Source organism: Dromiciops gliroides, chromosome 3, assembly GCF_019393635.1.
Source record: "Dromiciops gliroides isolate mDroGli1 chromosome 3, mDroGli1.pri, whole genome shotgun sequence".
Taxonomy (NCBI): domain Eukaryota; kingdom Metazoa; phylum Chordata; class Mammalia; order Microbiotheria; family Microbiotheriidae; genus Dromiciops; species Dromiciops gliroides.
Genome location: NC_057863.1, coordinates 648,487,496 through 648,509,290, shown reverse-complemented (window position 1 = coordinate 648,509,290; position 21,795 = coordinate 648,487,496). Strand labels below are relative to the sequence as shown.

General features: G+C 47.4%; 1 protein-coding gene across 1 annotated transcript; it reads left to right on the top strand.

Annotated features, from left to right (window-relative positions):
- The first annotated feature begins 826 nt into the window (after positions 1 to 826).
- Positions 827 to 21,383, top strand: LOC122748243 (carcinoembryonic antigen-related cell adhesion molecule 6-like). The gene is given in 10 exon segments (XM_043993913.1): positions 827 to 890; positions 1,796 to 2,155; positions 4,735 to 4,743; positions 8,929 to 9,021; positions 9,024 to 9,194; positions 9,277 to 9,545; positions 14,181 to 14,234; positions 14,446 to 14,507; positions 15,014 to 15,095; positions 21,240 to 21,383. Coding segments are annotated over 10 exon segments (1,308 nt in total).
- Positions 21,384 to 21,795: the final 412 nt, after the last annotated feature.

Genomic DNA, 21,795 nt, shown 5'->3' with positions numbered 1-21,795 from the left:
AAATCCAGCCACAGGGTGACCTGGCTGCCAGCCAGCTCAAGCACACATAGCACTGCTGCCTCTCCTTCCTCTCATCCCTGCCAAACCTCCTTCTATCTGTGCCCACTATAGGGGAGGAGACTGTAATCTGCATCATCCCCTATTCCTTCTTCCCAGCCCTGTTGGACCCTTCCAGGAGGCCTTCTGAAGGCCTTCAGAAAATCCAGGGCACTCCTCCCTAGCCTGATAAGAGAGAATGCTGAGCACTCTGGGCCCCAGAAGCCTGGAATAGGGATCCATACACATTGGCTCTGCCTACCATTCTCTGTGCTCATTCTGGGGTCTAAACAGTCTCTACTTTGGGAGGCAAATAAGGAAGAAGGTCAGGAGGAAGGAGAAATCAGTGACAGGTAATATTGAGGGACCCATGTTCCTCTTAGGGACAAAACTACTTCTCTATAGACAGTGAGAGGGATTTGTGATGGGGAGGAGTGCCTTGGGAGACCCAGGAAACCACAGCAGCAGCTGGGAGGGGAGGAAAGAGGAAGAAAGGGGAAGGAGGTGAAAGTCAGAGGCCAAGTCCCTGCCCTGTGGGGACCACCTCATCCTGGCAGATAAAAGAGCTCCAGCCCTGCAGACAGAGACCTCAGTGCCCTAGAGAAGGAGAAGGAGACAGAGAAAACACAGCTCTGGGCTGCAGGCAGGGGCAGACTTAGTCTGGAGTCCAGCAGGGACACCTCCAAGGGCTGTCCTTGTGTTCTGGACAGGTAGCATACAGCTCAGGAGGGGAAGGCAGAGATTCCTGGCAAGGAGAGAGGTGGTCACACACAGTGGGCAGCACAGACTGATGGAGAGAACCTTGGAACCTCCCCACAGTGTAGGCAACCCCTGGAAGGGGCTCCTGATCACAGGTGAGACACCAGCTTTGCTGGAACCCAGGGGAGGAGAGGGAGCCTGGGGGATTCTGGCCCAGACAAAGAAAAGATAATCAAGACAAGTACCAGGAGGAAGGAAACCAGTCCCAGGGGGTCTGTCCCAGAAACAGTCTCTGCTGCCCTGGCCAGGTGTGTCTATGCTGAGCCAGGGGCAGAGGGGAAGTAGCAGCACAGGGTTATCAGTCCCCATCCCTGAGACTCAGGGCAACATCCAGGCCCGGAGCTGAGCAACCTCTAAATATGATAGGGGCATCTTTACAGTCAGAGGAGACCTGGGTGTGGATCCCAGCTCTGATGGTTACTAGCTGTGGGACCTTGGACAGGTCACTTACCCCTCTTAGCTTGTGTTTTCCCGGAATACCATCTTCCCCTAGGACTGTTTTGAAGCCCAATTGTCAGCTTTAAAATGTATCCAGGGAAATGTTGTGAGAAATGTTGATCTGGATTCAAATGCTGCCTTTGCCATTTCCTATTTAACATCAGGTACATGTTTTACTTTAATTGGGCCTCAGTTTCCTTAATTTGAAATTGGGGTATTTGGTTCAGGGATCTCGAAGTTTCTGTCCAGCTGTAAGATCTGATTTCTATCCTCAAGAACAACATTTTATTTATTCATTTCTCCCTTCAGTGTCTTGCCTTCCACATTGGCATCAAGAAAATGAAGGGATATTCAAATGTGGCATGGACCAAACTCTCAGATGCTCTGCAGACACTGATGCACAGGCACATGAATCCCCTTCAAACATCCCCCTCTGAGCCCCCAGCAGACCCTGGGGCAGGCTTAGCAGCCCCCACACTTACCTTGGGGACAGCTCAGTGACCTGGGCCTGTCAGGGGGTCAGGGGACCCTGCTGACCTCTACCTCCTTCCTCCCCGCTCAGCCTCCATCCTCAGCTGCTGGATCCAGGCATCGTCTGCTCAAGGTTCTCCTGTCACTGTTGTGCCAAGTCCTCCCTATGGGACAGTGGGCAGCAGTGTTATCTTGGACATCTGGGGGGTTTCAGGTGAGGTTGTCGCCTATTCTTGGTACAGAAAGACAACAGAGAACTCCAACAGGATCACTAGATACCTTGTCTTTTCTGGAGTGCAGATAGCAGCAGACAACCGGGAGAAGGTCTTCTCCAATGGCTCCCTGCTCATCCCCAACCTCACCCTCAGTGACACTGACCTCTACATTGTAACCATTATTCATTCTGAAGACCTGATAACTACAAATGCTACAGGACTATTACTGGTGTATGGTAAGTGCTGAGCTTCCCATGGGCCATGCCTCAGCCTAGTGCTCTCCCTCTGGCTGGTCTGAGAGCTCACCCCTAAGCTCATTACCCGGGGACCAGGAGAGTCCAGAACAGGACTCATGCCCACATAAAGTAGAACAAGGAGCTGAGAACACCCCACACCCAGAGCAGCCTGGTCATGGGTCTCAGAGAGCACAGGAGAGCTCAGAGGTCCCAGCTGCTGAGGCCCTGGGCAGTCAGGATGTGGGAAGTAACTTCCTTCTTCCTCCCAGATGTCCCAGGCCACACTGTGAAATTAGGAGGGGCCCCTGAAGGCTTAGAATGGCACCTGCCCCCTCAGTTGGGCCTGAAGAAGGCAGCCTGTTCCTGAAGTTCACTTGCCAAAAGACATTAAAAATCCATGTGGCAGGGGGTGCCTTGGTGGGAGAGGGAATGGTCACTGACCTCCCTTGCCAGCTGTGCCCAGCAGAGCTCACACCCAAACTACACACTCCCCAAGAGCCTGGCTGCCCGGGTGTCCCAGGACCATGTGGTTGCCTGTTCAGCCTGAGGATCCCAGGGCTGGGAGAGGGACCCCAGAGGGAGAACACCTGTATTACCTTCATTTTCTAGAGGAAAGGCCAAGACAGAGGGGTCCAGGCTTCCCTGAAGGACAGACTGGGACAGAGGGGCCCAGCTCCTGCTGAGGTCTCAGCTGGATGAGGAGAAGAATAACACCATGTGGGGAGCAAAGGGGTCACTTGGGGCTCCAGACAGGGACAACTTTCTCAACCAGGAGAGCTTCCCAATTGGAGAATGGGTTAAAAAGACCTACAATTTATATAGGGCCTAATGCTGGCCAAAGTGCTCTATGGGGCATATTACACATGATTCTCTCAAAGGCCCTGTGATGTAGGTGCTATGTATTTGTTTAAGGCAAAAAAATGAAACTGAGAGAGATAACTTGGTCAGAGTCAAGAAGCTGGTCAATAGATGAGGTAGGATTTGAATTCAGGCCTTGCTGACCTCCATGTCCACCATTCCATGCTGTGGACACCCTATATGCCTCCTATCATGAAGGTCACCTCAGGAGACAGTGACCTCCTGACTTCTGGGAGTCTTCAAGCAGAGCCTAGATGCCCTTTTGCCAGGGGTGTTTCAGTGCAGATCCCTCATCAGTCCTGGGTTGGACAAGGTGACCTCTGAGCCCCAGAAGCAAAGAATCCCAGAGGTCTCTGGGGATTTCTGGGTCTGAGGTTGGGATATCTATGGGGGTGGGTGACAGCCTAGGACACCTGGGCTTTTTCCCATGGGTGTCTTTCTGGAAATCATCCTGGGCATCTTTCTGTGGCCAGATGCTTTCAGTGGCTACAGGGTGAGAGGCAGGAGCCAGGGTTTGGGGAGGACCCTGCCAGTCGTCCCCAGGGGCCTTTCTGTCCCTCAGCTCCTGGGAAGAGGATATTGTGGGAGGAAGGACCAAGAATCATCCTTCTGTTATCCACAAGCATTTATTAGGCACCTACTATGTACAAAGTCACTGGGCTGGGTATGGGATGCAAAAAGCAAAGATATAACTCTCTTATCTCTAGGAGTGGACATTCTACTGAGGAAACATGTAAACATTTATGTGGAGTGAACATGAGGACAATAGGGAGCAGTTCAAGACTGGAGGTTTCCTGGGTAGAGGGAATCCCTGGGGGACCCAACCCCTCCACCAGTGAAGGTTGCCAACTTGTCTGCAAATCCTGGTCTCCCGGAGTCCTCCAGGCACTGAGCGGGGCAGCAGCTTGCCCAGAATTAAGCAGCTGGTAGGGGTCTGAGGCAGACTTAGCACCCAGGTCAGGCCACTGGACTCTCTGAAGAGCCTGAGAAGAAAGAGGCCACAGAGGACCCAGTGATAGGAAGTGAGATGAATTGGGCTAGGATCAGGACTGCCTCAGTTTCCCTGCAGAGTGTTCTCAGTCCTGGAGGCACAAAGGATTGAGCCCTTCACCAGACACAAGGGGAGTCGGGCTCTCCAGAACTTCTAGCTTCTTCTAGAAGGGAGGGGACAAGTGAAGAGGAGAGTTCTGGCCTTGTCATCAGGAGGTCTAGATTCATTTCCCAGCTCCAACATTTACTGTGTGGCCTCAGGTGAGTCACCTCAGCTCTGTGACTCTCCATTGCCTCATCTGTAAAATGGGAATACTCATCCCAGCATTCCCTGCTTCTCCTGCTGTCCTGAGGAAAGACCCTCCAAGTGTGATAGAGATGGGAAGCATTACTCCTAGTAGGCTCCATTAGACCCACCAACAAATGAATCAGGCAGCTGGTGGCCCAGGGCTGGACCTGCAACAAAGGGGTCTAAGATCATTTGAGGAGGGGGCTGTCAGCTGGGCCAGGGGACATAAGGAAAGGCTTCTTGGGAGAGGTGGAAAGTGAGGGGAACCTGGCAAGAAGAGGCTTTCTGAAGGGATCCTCCAGTGTGAATGGATGAAGGGGGATGATGCAGGTCAAGAAGGAAGGAATGATACCTGGCTCTAGTAAATTCCCTATCAGCTATGGCTGGATCTGAATAATGTGGTGAGAGAAGCCAAGTGAGCTGGGACATTGAGAGGCTAAAGAGGAGTGGGGTCAGATCCAGCCAGGAGGAGGCTGTGCTAGCCTGAGCCATCCAGGTGGAGGCAGAGAGAACACCTGGGAGGAACCTGCTTCCCCCCAGTTTTCTGCACTGATGCTCAGACAAGAAGGGCTCATGTTGGGGCGTGGGCGTTGGAACAGCTGTATTGTCTATCTCAAGGACCACAAAGTTTCTAGGGTACTGTGATTCCCTCCCTGGTACTTCTGATCAGCTTCTCAGCCATGAGGAGTTGGCTCCTTGCTCTGGCCTCCTCCCTTCTGCTTGGCTGTCCCTTCTCATCCCTTCCTATAGCCTGTCCACTTTGTTGGCCCCACCCACTGCTCTGGGTCCACAGGCCAGGGAGTGTCCATGATGAGGGAGCTCCTGGGGAATCTCACACCATCACCTGCTGTTCCTCCCCTTCTCTGACATGAAGCTTCCCTTGGGCTGCTCAGAGCTGGGGCTTTGGCCAATGAGAACACCTAGAGCTAGAAAGAGCTTCTTGGACCATGTAGTTCAGCCCTGAGATAGAGGAGACTCTGCACTTTCTTCCTTGAAAGTCTTTGGGACTTTTGAAATGTGAATTTCTTTCATTCCATCATATGAAAGACAAAAAGCTGTGTTGGACAGTGACAGGACAACAGATTCAGGCACAGGGTGATGTGAGATCAAGGCCATTCTCTGCCACTGCCTCCTTCTGTACCAATGAGCTCATCACTGAAGGTCTGTGCCTGGAGCAGCTTCCTAAGAGGGGAAAGCAGGTTGACCTTGGGTTCAGAGGGCCTGGGTTCAAATCCAGCTCTGCTGCTTGCTCTCTGCTTGGTCAAAGACAAGTCACAATGAGGGGCCACAGTTTCCTCATCTAACAAGGAGGCCACTGACCTAGACCAGGGGTTCTCAGATGTCAGGGGGTCCAGAAACCTGGATGGGAAAAATTACAATTGTATTTTCATTTTATTTTTCACTTTCCTTTTAAATCCTTTTTGTATTTCCTTTTTGTGACTTTAAAACCAGGACTCTGAGAAGCGTACAAACACTTCCTCAGACCGACTGTCCAAGGGCCTCATAGACAAGGGAAGTGATGAGGCAGCAGGCCAAAGCATCTCTGAGGTTCATGCCAGCTCTGAATCTGTTACCTATAACACTATGAAATAACACTATATCCAGGGTTTGGGGGGGCAGGGCATGGACCAGGTGCCAGAGGACATAAAAGGGGTGGAAAGGAGTGGGATGAGATAAGGCTGCAGGGGAAGGATGGCTCAAGGGGCAAAAGGGAACTTTATATCAATTAAAGGACTATGGCTCTGAGGAAGGAGGTAATAGTGATCCCCTGAAGATCCTCGAGGAGAGTAGGGACATTACCAAATATGCCCCCATTCCCATTATTTTCACATTGGTTTGATGGGGGTATTGGAGGGGCACAAAGAAAGGTAGAGAAACCCAGTCATGTAGGGATGATGGAATCCTCCACTTAGCCCTGGAATAGGACATCAGATAGGCTTTAGTGCAGCCCTCTCAGTTCACAGAGGAGACTCAGGCCTTTGGAGGGGAAGAGACTTGGCCAACGTCACACACATAGGAAGGAGCAGAACCAGGATTTGAACCCAGGGCCCTCTAAATCTAAATCAAAAGCATTTCTACTATTCCCCTACTGTGTGAAGGTGGAATGTGTCCTTCTCCTCCCTCTCCATGATCCATCCTTCTTAGCTCATGTCATACATGCTCAGCGCCCCAGGAGAGAGCATGACCTCAAAGCCTGGCTATAGCCCTCTCTCCCTCTAGCCAAAGCCCAATTAGTGACCCCTGCCACCTTATAAAAACAAAACAGCTCATGTCTAAGCAACACCTTATGTTCTACAAAGAACTTTTCAGGGATGGCCTCATTTGATCCTCCCAATAACTGTGAGGTGGCCACTATTATCACCATTTTACAGGTGAAGGTCCTAAGGCACAGGCAGGTTAAATGGCTTGCTGGTAAATTATGTAACTGAGTTAGAATTTGAACTCAGATCTTTCTAAGTCCAACACTAGTCGCTCTGGCATGCCAGGCATAAGACTCTTCGGGGATGTCAAGGCATGTTTCATAAAAGTGTTACTGTGGCCTTCTTTCCCAGTAGGATGCTCACTGTCTAGCATGTCCTCACCACCCCTCAGGGATGGATAGTTGACCTCAGCCTTGTCAGTTTCTCGGCCAATCCCACTTGGCTTTACTGGATTCAAAGCTCCTTCACTATCTGTAAAAGATGAGTCACACTCTACCTCACACTAAACCTCTTATCATGAATGAAGGGAAAGACTGAGAACTCTATCAAAACAGGGAAGAAAGTGGGTCAGGAAAACTCAAATATATGTAATTTAGTCCTGTTTGGAAAGTCATCCCTAAATATCTGGGGAAGGATGACCCAAGAAAGGAGTCCTGTGAGCCTGCTGAATTACCAGGGATTACTGAGGGGCACACAGCTTTACTAGGGGCAAGGCTGACCTGCCAACTACAGAGAATGCAGGGATAAGGAAAAGCTGGTATCTGGGGCCTCCACAGGTCATGGATGCTCAGGGAAAGTCAGTCCTACTTGGCTCAGCTTCCTTGTGTAACAAGACATCTTGTGTTGTAGGAGAGGAAACCCCTAGCGAAAGGAGACAGCACAGACCAGGGAATTAAAAAACATTACGTAAATGGGTATGATCTACCCCATTGGCAAGACACAGGCCTAGGCACAGGAGATGCTCTTGTGGGTTAGTAACCCCTGGACTTCAACCAGGACTTCTGCACGCAGCTGCTAAGTGACCTATTCTCAATCTCTTGCTTTGCATGTTTTCCTTTGGACCTAAGGTAATGTTTCACTCTCTGAGCACCAGGTCCCCATGGCTTTTCCCTAGCCATTCCTCTCAGGCTTTCACCAATATCCCCATCAAGGTGTGGAGGTGACCCTGGCTGAGATCAAATGAAAATTATTTGGGATCAATGTCAGATCCTGCCATTGGGTACAAAAAGTCCAAGGCATAAATAAGCATGTGTACAAAAGGGGAAATTGCTAGTCACCAAGAAATAGGAAAACCATTAAAGAAAGTAGGGGTGGTTGGCTAAAAGAAGGGGAGATTGGGGTCAGGCAGGACACCTGACTTTTGGATGCAATGGTAAATTACCTAGAAACTAAACTCCCATGAAAGATGGGATCATTATAAAAATCCAGAATCCACTGGTGAGAAAGCTGTTCATCTGACAAGACCTGGGGGGTCTGAATGGACTGCAAGCTTAATACTTGGGTCAAAGGGAGAAAAAGGCAGCCAACAAACCTAATGCAATTGAACCATGTTCACTACCAAAGGTAAGGGGATAACAGTCCTTCAGGACTGTCCAATGGCACCCAGAGAATTGGATTGGTTTATAGAAGACAAAGTTTACAACAGACATGAGTATACTGGAGAGTGTCCAGAGTAAGGCAACCAGGTTGGTGAAGGGTCTGCTGTCCATATGATCTGTGGGTAAGCTGAGGGAACTGAGAACTTTACCCTGGAGAAGAGAAGGCTTGGGGGAGATATATGATAGCAATTTGCTGGACTGTTCCATGTGACCTCAGAGGGCAGAACCAAGAGCACAGAGGCAAACAGATATGGAGAATAGTGAATGGCCTATAATGTCCCATACAACTGTACGTTCTGTGCTTCCATGGAAAACTCCCTAATAGCTAGAGCTGTCCTGCTTCAGTTTGCTAAACTGGAAAATGGAAAGAATTATACCCTCTACTTCCCAGGGTTGTTGAGAAGATAACATTGGATCACATATTATTTAAGATACTTCATGCCAATAACAACGATCATAACAATGAGGATAATAATAGCATTTCTCTAGTACCAACCATGTGCCAGGCATGTAGTAAGCACTTCATAAATGCTTATTCCATACTCCCATACCCACCTGACGCACTACACTGTGCATATTCCAGGACCTCTATAGAGGATGGGATAATCCAGGACCCCACTCCATCCCCTGCATTTCCTGCTCACCTTACTTACCATCACAACCATAGAACCAGGGGACACATCCCTCCCCATGGTGACAGGGTCATTACTTTATGTCAGTAATGGAAGTATTTGCACTAGGATTTTGGTGTTTTTGCAGTGCAGACATGACCTGGTGAAGTAACAAGCCAGTCACTCTCACATTTCTCTCTTCTTTTTCTCTCCTCAAAAACACCAGCCAAACCTAACATCACTGCCAGCAGTACCAACACCATAGAGAATGGCACTGTGGTGTTCACATGTAGCCCAGAAAATGAGGGGATGAACATTCTGTGTTCTTCAATAACCAGCGCCTGTCACTCAGTGAGAGGAGACATTTGTCTGAGAATAACCAGACCCTCACCATCAAGAGTGTGAAGAGGGAGGATGCTGGGTCCTATCAATGTGAAATCTGGAAGCTAATCTGTGCCCATACGAGTGACTCCCTCACCCTGACTGTGAACTGTGAGTGACTCTGAGTCTTCTCCCACTCTTACCCTTTCCCCAACAGTGACTCACAACTCATTTCCCTTCCTTCTTTACACAGATGGACCAGACCACATTGTGATTCTTCCAAGCCCTGAGAGTAGGGAGATTGAGATCAGATTCAAATATCCACTGATCTTAGCATATCATGTTGAGTCTTACCCACCTGCCCTGTATGAATGGCAAGGCAATAGCACCATGAACTCTGACTTCCTTGGTAACACCTATGTCATTAAAAGTGTATCTTGGGAAGATTCTGGAAAGTATGCCTGATTGGCAAAGAACGATGTGACCAACTTAACAATTTCTAAGGATGTCACAATCAGGGTGGTCGGTAAGTGGTCTCTCCCTCCTCCCTTCCCTCAGAGAAGTTGCTTGGTTTGGACAAGGATATGAAGCCAGGAGGAGGAAATCAGGTCCATGAAGGAGGGCAGTTTTTCATGGTGAATTGGGAGAGGACATGGAAAGAAATAACCTGATTCTAAGGACTGTAGTAAAATTTATAGTGAATGTCAGTCCATTTACTGCAATTTTCTAGTTGGTAAAAATGGAAAACAACCTTTCTGTCTCCTATAATCATCTTAGAACCTGTCATGTACAGTAAAATTCATTGATCATTCAACAAACATGTAGGGGCAGACCCTGTGCAGAGCACTATACCAATCACTGAAGGAGAAACAAGGTTTAGCTAAGACTCCATTCTTAATTTCAAGGCCCTTACAATCTAGTAAAAGGATCAGAGCCCAACACAGGTAATTGGTACACAACATTACATGATATGCATACTTAAACTCTGGCTACAAAATAAAGTGCAATAGGAAACCTGGGGAGAAAGTCCATTCTCCTTGGTGCGGAGAGAGGGTGGGCAGAAATTAAGACTGATGTCATAGAAGAGCTAGCACTTGAGCTGTTTCTTAAAGGAATGGGAGGGGAAAACTATAACAGTCCTAGGGAGACAAGGAAGAATATTCTATTTCTTTGGAGAAATAACCTGAACCAAGATTCAGAGCTGGGAAAGTGCAATGCAAGACTCTAGAATATAGACCAGTGCAGCCTGAGCAGACAAGGCTGTCCAAGAGAAAGATTAGAAGCAGTAAGGCTGCCTCATTGTTCTTAAGGGTATTGAGTGAGTGCCTCAGAACACCAAAGATAATTAAGTAGATAAAAGGAGTCATTTGAAGCCTAATTAGCAGTAAGAAGAGGAAATGATCAGAATCATATCTGCTTGGTGTAAAATTCACCAATACTGGGCAGACCAGTAGGATTGAAACTGACTCTCAAGGCTCAGAGTTTTGTTTGATGTGGCCATTGTCACATCTCTACTCCATTTGTGACTTGGTTCAAATAACATGGATGTGTAAAAATCTGGGAAACCTAATGTTCATCAATGACAATAGATAGAGCACATGACATACAAAGATCAAGGACATGGACTGGAATAAAGATTAGATGCAGAAAAAACAGAAAGGAGGCTGTTGAAAAAATCAGATGGATACAGATGAGGGCATAAGTCTGGCCAGTTTAGTGGGAATGGACATAAAGGTAAGATCACAGGATTTAAATCTGGGATGAGTTTGATCATCTAGCCTACAATGCATCATTTTATAGATTGGGAAATTGACATCCAGGGAAGAGAAGGAACTTGTCCAACATCCCAAAAGTAGCAAGAGACAGGGTCACGATTCTAATCCAGGTCTCCAGGTTTCAAACTCAGAACTCTATCTGTTTCAGTGCACTGCATTTCAGGGATGGAATGATTTCAAGGTTTTCAAAGATAAAAGTGACATGATCAAGATGGTATATGAGGACAAGTCGATAGGAACAGTGGTATGAAGGATGAATCAGAGAGGTAAGAGAACAGAAGCAAGAACAATGGTTGGAAAACTACTGCCAAAATTTGGAAGAGTGTTTGGGGGTGGGGGGTTGGAAGAGAAGCCAAGAGGACAGGGTAGATAAGAGATATGCTCTCCAAAGAGAGCACCAAACAATGAAACTAGCACCTAATGGTGGTCTTCAGAGATTGGGCTCCAACCACCATCTTCTTTCTTTATTTTAAGGAGAACCTAGATGCTGTCCTCCTAAGGATGGCCAACTCCCTTTGATTTTCTGTGCTAGGATGACCATGAAGCCTCATACGATGTGACTCTGAAAATCCTCCTCCATTCAATTCATTTTAAACAGTATTTATTAAAACATGTACTCACCAGGCACTGTCACAACCCCAAAGACTTAGAGGACTAAGAGCTAAGTTACTATTTGTGCAGGGCCTGGGAATGGAGACTCTCAACACTCTCCACCCCCTTTTCTGCTCCTCTGCTCACATTCTGACTCTGTCCTTAGCATCAGTGGGTCCCTGGGGCAATACGCTTATGCCACAATTCCCTCCTTAGTGTAGGGCTGGAGCAGCTGCCTCATTGGGTCCTTCCACCTCTATAGCTAGGCTCCAAGGCAAGATGGCTTTCAACACAACATCAGAAACATTGTGCATTTTTCCCATCCCCCACGGGCTGCCGATCCCACAGGAGTCCTCCCCAAATGGATGATCTGCTGAGGATGAGCCTCCCTATACTCAGGGACAGAATCCCTTCCAGAATGGAAGAACCTCACAGAGTGGCCCTGTCAATGGCACAGCTTTCAGCACCTCTGGGTCACCTCCTGGGCTTGATGAGTCACAAGAGCCAGGGGTTGTGATTAAAAGGATACCTTCCTCTCCCTCATTGAGCCTCTGTTCTCTCCAGCAAGGCAGCTTCAGAGATGAGTGGGGATGACAACAGGGCCCAGGCAGAGCCAGACTCCAGAAGGTCAGGTCTTAGAACCAAAGACCTTGAAATCTGATCAGATGTGACAATGCACATCCCATCATGACATCTTAAAGCCACAGAACCCCAGAGAAAACTTTGGGAGGGCATGTTGTGGTAGGTGGGGACCTGATAATGATATTTGGAGCCATTCCATATGCGGGACAGAATAGATTTACCCTCCATGACCCCAAAGGGCATATTATGGAAAAAGGAATGGAATTTGTAGAGGTAAATTAAAGATTGGTTTCATGAAATCTTCCCAGTGATTAGATACCAAGTGTTCTCTGCCCATTACCCTCATCTCTCCTCTCAAACACAATACTCTAGATCAAGCCATCACAACCCAGCCCTGGACTGTTGCAACAGCTTCTTCATTGGTGTCCCAAGCTCCAGGGTCTCCCATCTCCTCCAAACAACTGGCAAACATATACCTGAGGCACATGTTTCAGCAATTTCTTTCCTGATTTAAGAAGGATCAGTGGCTCCCTATTGCCAGGAAAAGAAACTATAGCCATCCCTGGTTTGTTTGTTTGACTCCAGGTGATAATTTCATTGGTGTTCGGGAGTCCCATTCTCAAAAATGATAGGCAGAATATAGTCTTAGAGTTCTGCTGGCCACTGAAACCCTAAGGCACTTACCCAGCTTCTTAAGGCCAGTTTGTGTCAGGGGCCAGACCTGAAGTCTGCTCCTTCTGACTTCCAGGCCAAGTCTTCACCCAATAACCCCTGCTCCTTGTATGGCCCTTAGGTTAATGTCTCCAGGTTTATTATGATTTATTATACTTCCTGAAAGTCAAAGATTCAGCCTCAATAGCCCCTCTCTTATTTCAAAGAAGCCACTTTCCACCTGCCCTCTCTGGACCTCTGCACAGGTTGTCCTAAGCCTGGAAGGGGCTCCCTCCTCACCTCCATCTCATAGAATCCTGACCCTTCTGCCAGGTTCAGCTCAAGTGTCAGCCCCAACAGGAGCCTGCCCAGCTCCTTCCTGTTGCCAGTGCCCTCCCTCTGCTCATCCTTCCGTATATATTTGGAACCTGATTGTCACTTTACTAATGGCTTCCAAAGCAGAGAGTATTACTTCTGTGACTGCCAGGCTGTCTTATTCTTCTCTGTTCATCCCATGAGTAAAAGAATGAAGGAGTAAAAGTCATTTATGAAGTGAATGATTCGTATTCGAATCATATTCAGTGCCTACTGTAGGACAATCACCCTGCTAAGTGAAGAATTTACTAATACATGTAACAGTACTCATTTTCCTTGCTGACATAATGATGAAATTGAGGAAGAGTCCACAAATGGAGAAATGGTGCCCAAATATGAACATATTGCTTTGAGAAATTAGAGACCTGGCAAATGGAAACAGAAATCAGGGCAGAGTTGATGATGGTTCTAGAACTAGAAATCAGAAGAGGAAAGAGGGTTAGGGTGAGCAACTCCAGGTTGGGAGTTCCAGGAGTAAAAGGGTTAAGTCCTGGTGGGCTAATTTTGTGGATCAATCATGACAGCTGGTGACAAGCAGTCTAGGAAGGAAGTGACTCATGGTTACAGATCAAGGCTTGGGTGGTGGGTACCTGAAGAGGCAATCACCACTCAGGACAGAGAAATTCTCTTAGCAGGAGTTCCAGGTAGCAATAGAATAAGTCTTTCCAGGATTTATGGCACAATGTCTGGCACGTAGTAGGTGCTAAGTTCTTGGTGAATGAATACAATGTGGAATGGGCTACCTAGGACATGGTGTCCTGCTCCACACTGGGAGTCGCCAAGAAAGGCTGGATGGGGGGCAGCTAGGTGGTGCAGTGTATAAAGCACCGGCCCTGGATTCAGGAGGACCTGACTTCAAATCCGGCATCAAACACTTGACACTTACTAGCTGTGTGACCCTGGGCAAGTTACTTAAACCCCATTGCCCCGCCAAAAAAAAAGAACGCCTGGATGACCACTTATCACATGAGTTGTAGAGGACATTGGTATTAGGGTTTGTCACACTAGATGTTCTTTTAAGTCCCTTGTAACTCAGGGGATACATAACTACGACATCTCTAAGACATTTGCAGATTATCACTTGTCATAAGGTTCCTTCTTTATCAAGCACTCTCTGTCCTAAATTCCTTTCCAACTCTGATTTTTGGGGGGGTTTGACTAGGTGTTGTTTCCCCTCCCACAGGGCCTGGACTCCTCCCCTGCCTTTCCTGAAGTCCCATATGAGAGCACCTATCAGGTATGTGCACAAGGGGAGACCAGGCCTCATTCAGGGACCAAGGCAAATGTAAAAATAAAGGTGGAGGATGAACTTCTTATTTCTCATGAGAGAGGGAACAGGAACCAGGCCAGGATGGAGGGAAGTAGGGACAGGGTCTGAAGAGGGAAGAGTCCCCCTAGTGCCAGCCTCGACTCTGGATGCCAGTGACGTCTCTTCTCTCTATCTCCAGACACTGAATATCATCGCAGCAGATGTTTATGACAAGATTGAGCCCTTGAAGAACCCTCAAGCGTAAGGAAGAGAAGAAAGTCCCTAGGGATGTTGGGACAGCCTTTCTGTTTCCCTTCATAAAGGAGGGTTCAGAGGCATCTCTCAGGGCAGAAAGCTGAGACATCTGGATCAATGCAAAGATCCAGCTGGGGGTGGGATAAAAAGGCTGTATTGGGGAAGAGGGAATACTTGCAGGGTGCCAGGGACACCCAGATCTCTCAGACAAAATTAAGAGGAATGAAAGAAGCTAGAGCTCAGTATGCCTGGGCTGCTTAGAAGCCAAGGCACCTTGTGGAATATTTGGGTCCATAATCTGTTGCTCCCCAAGTGCTTCAATATTTTGAATCCTCCATATTTTTCTGTCTTCCTTATCCATGTAAAAGACCATTTAGAAACTTCCATGTTTATTCCTACTGAACTAAGCTGTAGATGACCCATCCTATCAGAATGGACCTAAGATATTGAGATTCTCAGAGTCAAAATCTTCTCTCCTGAGGTTTCATGAAACCAGGAATGTTTGGTTCTAGACAACATGATCTCAAATATGGAGAAGATCATCGGGGTCCACAAGAGGCAGAAGAGGCTGATGGCAGTGAAAACCCCAACAATGTATGAAGAAAACATTCCAGAAGGCCAATGCTGACTACAGGGAGCAGGGCCATTCATGGCAGAAAGAAAGGCCAGGAATGGGCCCTGATGAAAGGGATGCTTGGAGCCCAGTAGTGAGCCCTCCTCATGGAGTACTTCACTAAAGACAGAAGGGACTTCCATGGTCAGGAGCTGAGTGGCAGCCCTTAGCTACAGAGATCCTCAACACAGGAACCTCACCACCATTTTGTTTGTACCCAGTCCTTTCAGGGAAGCTTTATTTATCAGAGAATTCACCTTATATTGTTGTTTTTAGAGGGGATGATTTGTATCAATTGTTCTTATTATTTCTTATCAGTAAATGCCTTTGCTATCTTTCCGTCTGGTTACTAAGGGGGAGCACAATGGTAGGAGCTCATGAGAAAGAGTGTTAAAGACCCTTTACAGCTGTGAGAAAATAGTCATAAGCTTCCATCTGGGGCCTTAAAAGTCAGCAGTGAGAGAAGGAGTTGGGTGAGGTTCTACACTAACAGGTAGGTATACCAAGGGGAGCAAAGACAGAAAAAAGAGTTGTGAGTACATGAATGTTTATAACAACAGCTGTTATTGCAGCAAAGAACTGGAAAAATTTGCATCCCTCCAGTGGGACAAGGATTAATGAACTGTGATGTATGAAGATCATGGAATTTTGTTGTGTCATAAGAAATGTTAATTTGATGGATTCAAAGAAATATGGAGGGAATTATATCAACTGATCCAGTGAAGAGAGAACAGGGATACCAATTCCTAGACTAACAGCAAGAATAACAGAGGTGAAGGCATCCAGATAGCCTCAGAATGTAGGCCACTGAGGGGCCAATCATGACTTCAAAGATGACAGATGAAATGTGGCTCCCACCCTTTGGCCAGGGGGGCAGTGGGCATAGCCCTTGGCAGACTGAACTCAGCTTCCCTGGCAGATCAGGGGATACACAGGCTTCTAGGCTTATCCTCACAGAGCAGAGGGGGAAGGAGAATGAGGGGCCCATCATAAATTTGTCCTTATTGACCCTATAGCACATGGCCCCAAAACTTCTAGAACCAAAGGTCCTGTCCTTCCAAAGAACCTTATTGAAGCTTCTTAGGTAAATGGAGTAGGAAGCTGTGTCCTCTCTCACCCATATACATTTCAAAAGTACCATAGCTGATTCTTGGTGGTGGATGAGGCAGAAGAACATAGAACACTGGATTTGGGTCCAGAAGACCTAAATCTGAATCCCAGCTTTTCTCTTTCTCCCACTGGGCCCCAGCGCAAGTCACTATTGTCTTTGACTTCCTTTCTTCCATTGTCAAATGAGGTTGTAGGATCAGTTCATCTCTGTTGTGGCTGTTGCACAGTTATTTCTGAATCTTCATGACCCCATGGACCATAGCACAGCAGGCCTTTCTATCCTCCACTATCTCCCAAAGTCTTCCATGACACTATCCATCCATCTCATCCACTACTGTCCTTTTCTTCCTTTTGCCTTCAATGTTTCCCCAAATCAGGGGCATTCCCAATGAAACCCATCTTCTCCTTCTGTGGCCAAAGTATTCAAGCTACATCTTCAGCATTCAACCTCCAAGGGAATAGCCTGAATTCATTTCTTTAAGTGTTGACTGATTTGATTTTTTGCTGTCTAAGGGACACTCACAATTCCTTCTCAGCCCAACAATTCAAAAGTGTCACTTCTGCCATGCTCAGCTTATCTTAGAATCCCACCCTCACAGCCATATATCACTACTCAAAAAAAGGATAGATTTGAGTATATGGATGTTTGTCAGCAAAGTAACGGTTCTGCCTTGTAAGAATATTTTGACTTATTGGCCTAATTTGGGGGGCCTAATGTGACTGGAGGACTAATCTGGGGACTTTTGACTAACTGGCTATCTGACTGCTATTAATTTAATGTGGGCCATTTATAGAGTTCCACCACACTGCTCCACTCCCAAAATTGAGAAGCAAAAGAGTAAGAAGCCTCTTAACTAAATAATCAAAGCAGAGTTTATTTATGAGACGCTATTTAAAATTAAGAATACAGGGAAATAAAATGTACAACCTGACTGCAACCAGGTCTCTCTTTCCAACTGCTGGGCCTGGAACTTTTTTAATACAATAAGGGCCTTTGCTGCTTCTTGCCTTAGGGTATGTTCAACTTTCACTACTCAGGTCCTTTATTCTAATTCTGACCCCTTTTCACTTTGTCTATCCCTCTGCTTCTAACTTTCCTCTCCTTACTGCCACCGCTGAACCCCTGTGTTTCTCTCTCACCGACCTCTCCTGTTCTCCTAGTGCTCCAGTGTCCTTCCCTGTTCTGTTTGTCTCATCAGCCCCCTTGCTATCTCTAGTCTCTGGAGTCCTCCTTAATCTTGTCCTTCAGCCTCCTCTTGTCCTTTGGCCTCAGTCCCTTCTTGCTCTTAGCTTTTTCTCCTTCCCCTGTCTCTTAGTGCTCCAGCCTTTCTGCTCTCTTAATCTCATCTGCCATGTCCCCTGAGTCTAACACCCAGGTCTATATATATTTTCCTTTTCTCCACTCAAATCTTGGGGCTTCCTGTGCCCCCACACCCACCAAACTAACCCACCAGCCAGAGCTGTGGCTGGGGCTAGGGGGATGCTTGAGCATCACGTGCCTCAGCACAGGCTATGCCAGAGCCCGGTCTGGATGAGCCCAGGATCCCTCAGATAGCTCTGCTCTGGTCGGAGGGAGCTGGGGGCTTCTTTCCCCCAACTGTCTGAACTGACATCTTGTACAGCCCACAGGGCTTTTTGGCTCAGCTGAAGCAGAGGAGGAGGGGCACCAGCACCTCCCACACAGAAGAGACCCTGAGGGCCTAAGGCTTTCTAATCTCAGCCCAAAGGTAGGGTCCCCAAATCAAAAAAATTTCCACAGCCTTTTAGTGTGCTGTCCAGATTTGCATGACTTTCCTTTCAAGAAGCAAGTGTCTTTTTAATTTAAAGGCTATAGTCACCATCACTAATGATCTCTAAGGACTCCTTATTCCTTCATGAGGTTGGTTCACTTTGTAGGGGTCAATCTTATTATAAACATCCATACACAGCCGAGCATCTATGAAGGAAGGAAGGAGTTGACACAGACATCTCAGAAGGGCAGGGAACCCCATGAGGGTCTCTTGTCCTTATACCTTTTATCTCCTTCTCTCCTTCCTGGCTCAGTGTCTTGGCTCCATCAGTAACAAAAAGTCCATCCCCAGCCTGCATTTCTGCATCTTCCTTAATGCCTTTCTGAGGACTGGGTATCATAGAACCTTGGATTTGAAGGTGGAAGGGACTACCGAGGCAAGCTAATCTGGTGTCCTCTCTTCAAAGAAGAAGAAACTAAGATATAAGGCTGTTTTTCCAAGGCCATAGAGGTATTTAGCACAGAGGCAGAATGTGAACAGAATAGGAGAATATGGAGTGAACAGGGTTGAGAGTCACCATCCCCAGGCCAGGCCAGGCACAAAGAGTCACTTAATTCTGAGTCTTCTAAATATAAGGGTCTGTGACAGTGCCTATGAGTGTTCAGATCCATAAATACTGTTTAAATTGAACAGAGTGGAGGACTTCTGGAGGCACGGAATAGCATCAGTCTTGCTCATCTTCCTACTACAGAAAATAGAAGAGAGTTGGCCTTCATGGGAAAAATAGCTCCTACCTTCTCCTTTCACAGACATATGTTCCAAGGCTCCCACAAACTGCAGCTTTCTTGGGTTGGGGCCTTTACTTACTGTGTTTGGGGGCTGAGGGGTTCTTCTCTGGAAGGTGCTTTTTCTGGACCTGAGGAAAGAACAGCCCCATGGGAATGACCCTCCTGAGCAGGGTAACTGGGCTTTCTGAGCCTGAAGGGACAATCACAGCAAAGCCCAGACATCCCTTTTGAAAGCCCTCAAGCTTCATGTCTTCTCCCAGGGCTCTGGGCTTCTTGGCCCTCTCTGAGGCCTTTGGCATGAATAAGAATCTCCTCCTTCTCCTCATCCTCAGCTCCTTCACCTGCAGGTTCTTTCTCCCATTCATGCTGCCTCAGGCCCAGTGCTTTCCCAAAGCCCTTTCCCCTCCCCTGGGTTCTCTTTCTATAACCCACTAAGAGGCTGACAGCTCCTCCCCATGTCTCTTTGAATCTATTGCCCACCCCCTCTCCCTGTCCTGCCTGCTGCCTCTCCATTCTTCCCATCTCTGCCTGGATGTCATCTCTGTTGTTTGGGGGCTGGGAAAAGTCTAGGTCTTGTCTCTTTCCTCAAAAAATGAGGAAGTGAAGATTGTTTCCCATCCTCTTGTCTCCAGACCCAGCCTTCTATCAACCTAGCTGGGAAGTTGGGGGAGGGGTAGTAAAGTAAGATGCCCTCTATCTGCTCCCACTGTCATCTGCACCATCCCACTTCACTTACTAATGGCTTCTTCCCCATAGAATATTAGCTCCATAATCGCAAAACTTTCTCATTCCTCCCTGTTACTCTAAAGGAATAAATGATTCCTATTCAAGTCATACTCAGTGCTTACTAAGTGAAGAATTTACTAATACATGGAAAAGTGCTCATTGTCCACAATGAGATTATGTTTAAATTGAGGGAGAGCCCACATATGGAGAAATGGTAGGCAGGCAGGGATATTTTGCTTTGGGAAATTACAGGGATGGCAAATGGAATCAGAAGTCAGGACAGAGTTGATTTGATGGTAGGTCCAGCAGTGGAAAGCAGGAGAGAAGGGGTGGGCGGGGGAGAATGCCCAGGCTGGGTGTTCCAGGAGTGAAAAGGTCATATCCTGGTGGGCTTGTTTTGTGGACCAGTCATGGCAGCTGGTGAGGAGTTATCAGGGAAGGAAGTGCCTCATGCCTAGAGCCCTGGGCTTGAGTGGTGGGCAGCTGCTGAAACAACAACTACTCAGAACAGAGAGGTTCTTATAGCAGGAGTTCCAGGCAGGAAAACAATAAGTCTTTCCAGGATTTTTGATCAAATGTCTGGCACATAGTAGGTGCTAAGTAAGTGCTTGGTGAATGAATGCAGGTGGAACAGGCTACCTGGAACATGGTGTTCTCCACACTGGGAGTCTCAAAAAAAGGTTGGAAGATCTCTTGTCACATGATTTGTAGAGGACATTGATGTTAGGGTATAAGTCATACTAGATGACCTTTTAAGTCTCTTCTAAAGCAGGGGATCTATGACTGTGAGGTAAGAGCCCCTTCTGATTGTCTCATGTTATGAGGTTCCTTCTTTATCAAGCATTCTCTGTCCTAAAGTCCTTTCCACCTCTGTCTTTTGGAGGTTCTTACTAGCTGTTGTTTCCCCTTCCACAGGGCCTGGGCTCCTCCCTTGCTTTTCATGAAGTCCCATCTAAGGGTCCCTATCACATATGTGCACAAGGGGAGGCCAGGCCTCCCTCAGGGATGAAGGCAAGAGTAAAAATACAGGTTGAGGATGTAAAAATATTTTGACTGATTTGGCTAATCCAGGGGCCCTAATCTGACTGGAGGACTAATCTGGGGATTTTTGGCTAACTGGTTATCTGACTGCTTTTAACTTAATATGGGCCGTTTAAAAAGTTCTCAGCTCTGCTCCCAAAATTGATAAGCAAAAGATTAAGAAGTCTCTTAACTAAATAATCAAAGCAGAGTTTGTTTATGAGATACTATTTAAAATTGAGAATACAGGGAAATAAAATGTACAACCTGACTGCCTTAGGGAGTCTCTTTCCACCTGCTGGTCTGGAACTTTTTTAATACAATAAGGGCTGTTGCTGCCTCTTGCCTCAGGGTATGTTCCACTTTCACTACTCAGGTCCTTTATTCTAACTCTGAGCCCCTTTCACTTTGTCTATTCCCCTGCTTCTAACTTTCCTCTCTTTACTGCCACTGCCTCTCCTTCTTTTCTCCTAGTGCTCCAGTGTCCTTTCCTGTTCTGTTCTTCTTGTCAGCCCCATTGCTGTCTCTATTCTCCAGAGTCCTCCTTAATCTTGTCCTTCAGCCTCCGTCCCTTCTTGCTCTTAGCTTTTTCTCCTTCCCCCATCTCTTAGTGCTCCAGCCTTTCTGCTCTCTTAATTTCATCAGCCCCCTAATCTTGTCCACTGGCTTCCCTCCCTCTGTTCTAACTCCCAGGTCTATATATATCTTTCTTCTCTCCACTCAAATCTTGGGGCTTTTTGCACCCCCACAGACCAAGCTAATCTGCCAGCCATGGTTGCGGCTGGTGGGGGGCATGCTCGACCCTCCAGTGCATACCACACCCAGGGCTCCAGGGGCCCCTGTCCCTGATGCACGCCTGGGACCTCAGCATGAGCTACACCAGAGCCCGGCCTAGATGAGCCCAGGATCTCTCAGATAGATCTTCTCAGGGCAGAGGGAGCTGGGGGATTTTCCTCTCCAGCTGTCTGACCTGGTGTCTCAGCCCATGGGGCTTTTTGGCTCAGCTGAAGCTGAGGGGGAGGGGCACCAGCCTCCCAGACAGAAAAGCTTTGAAGGCCTAAGGCTTTTTAATCTTAGCCCAAAGGTAGGGTCCCCAAATCAAAATAAATTTCCACAAGGATGAACTTTTTGTTGTTTATGGGAGAAAGAACAGGAACCAGACCAGGATGGAGAGAATCAGGGAGAGAGTTTGAAGAGGGAAGAGTCCTCCTAGTCCCGACCTCTATGCTAATGACATCTCTTCTCTCTATCCCCAGGCATTGGCTATCTTCACAGTGGGTGTTTATGACAGGATTGAGCCCTTGAAG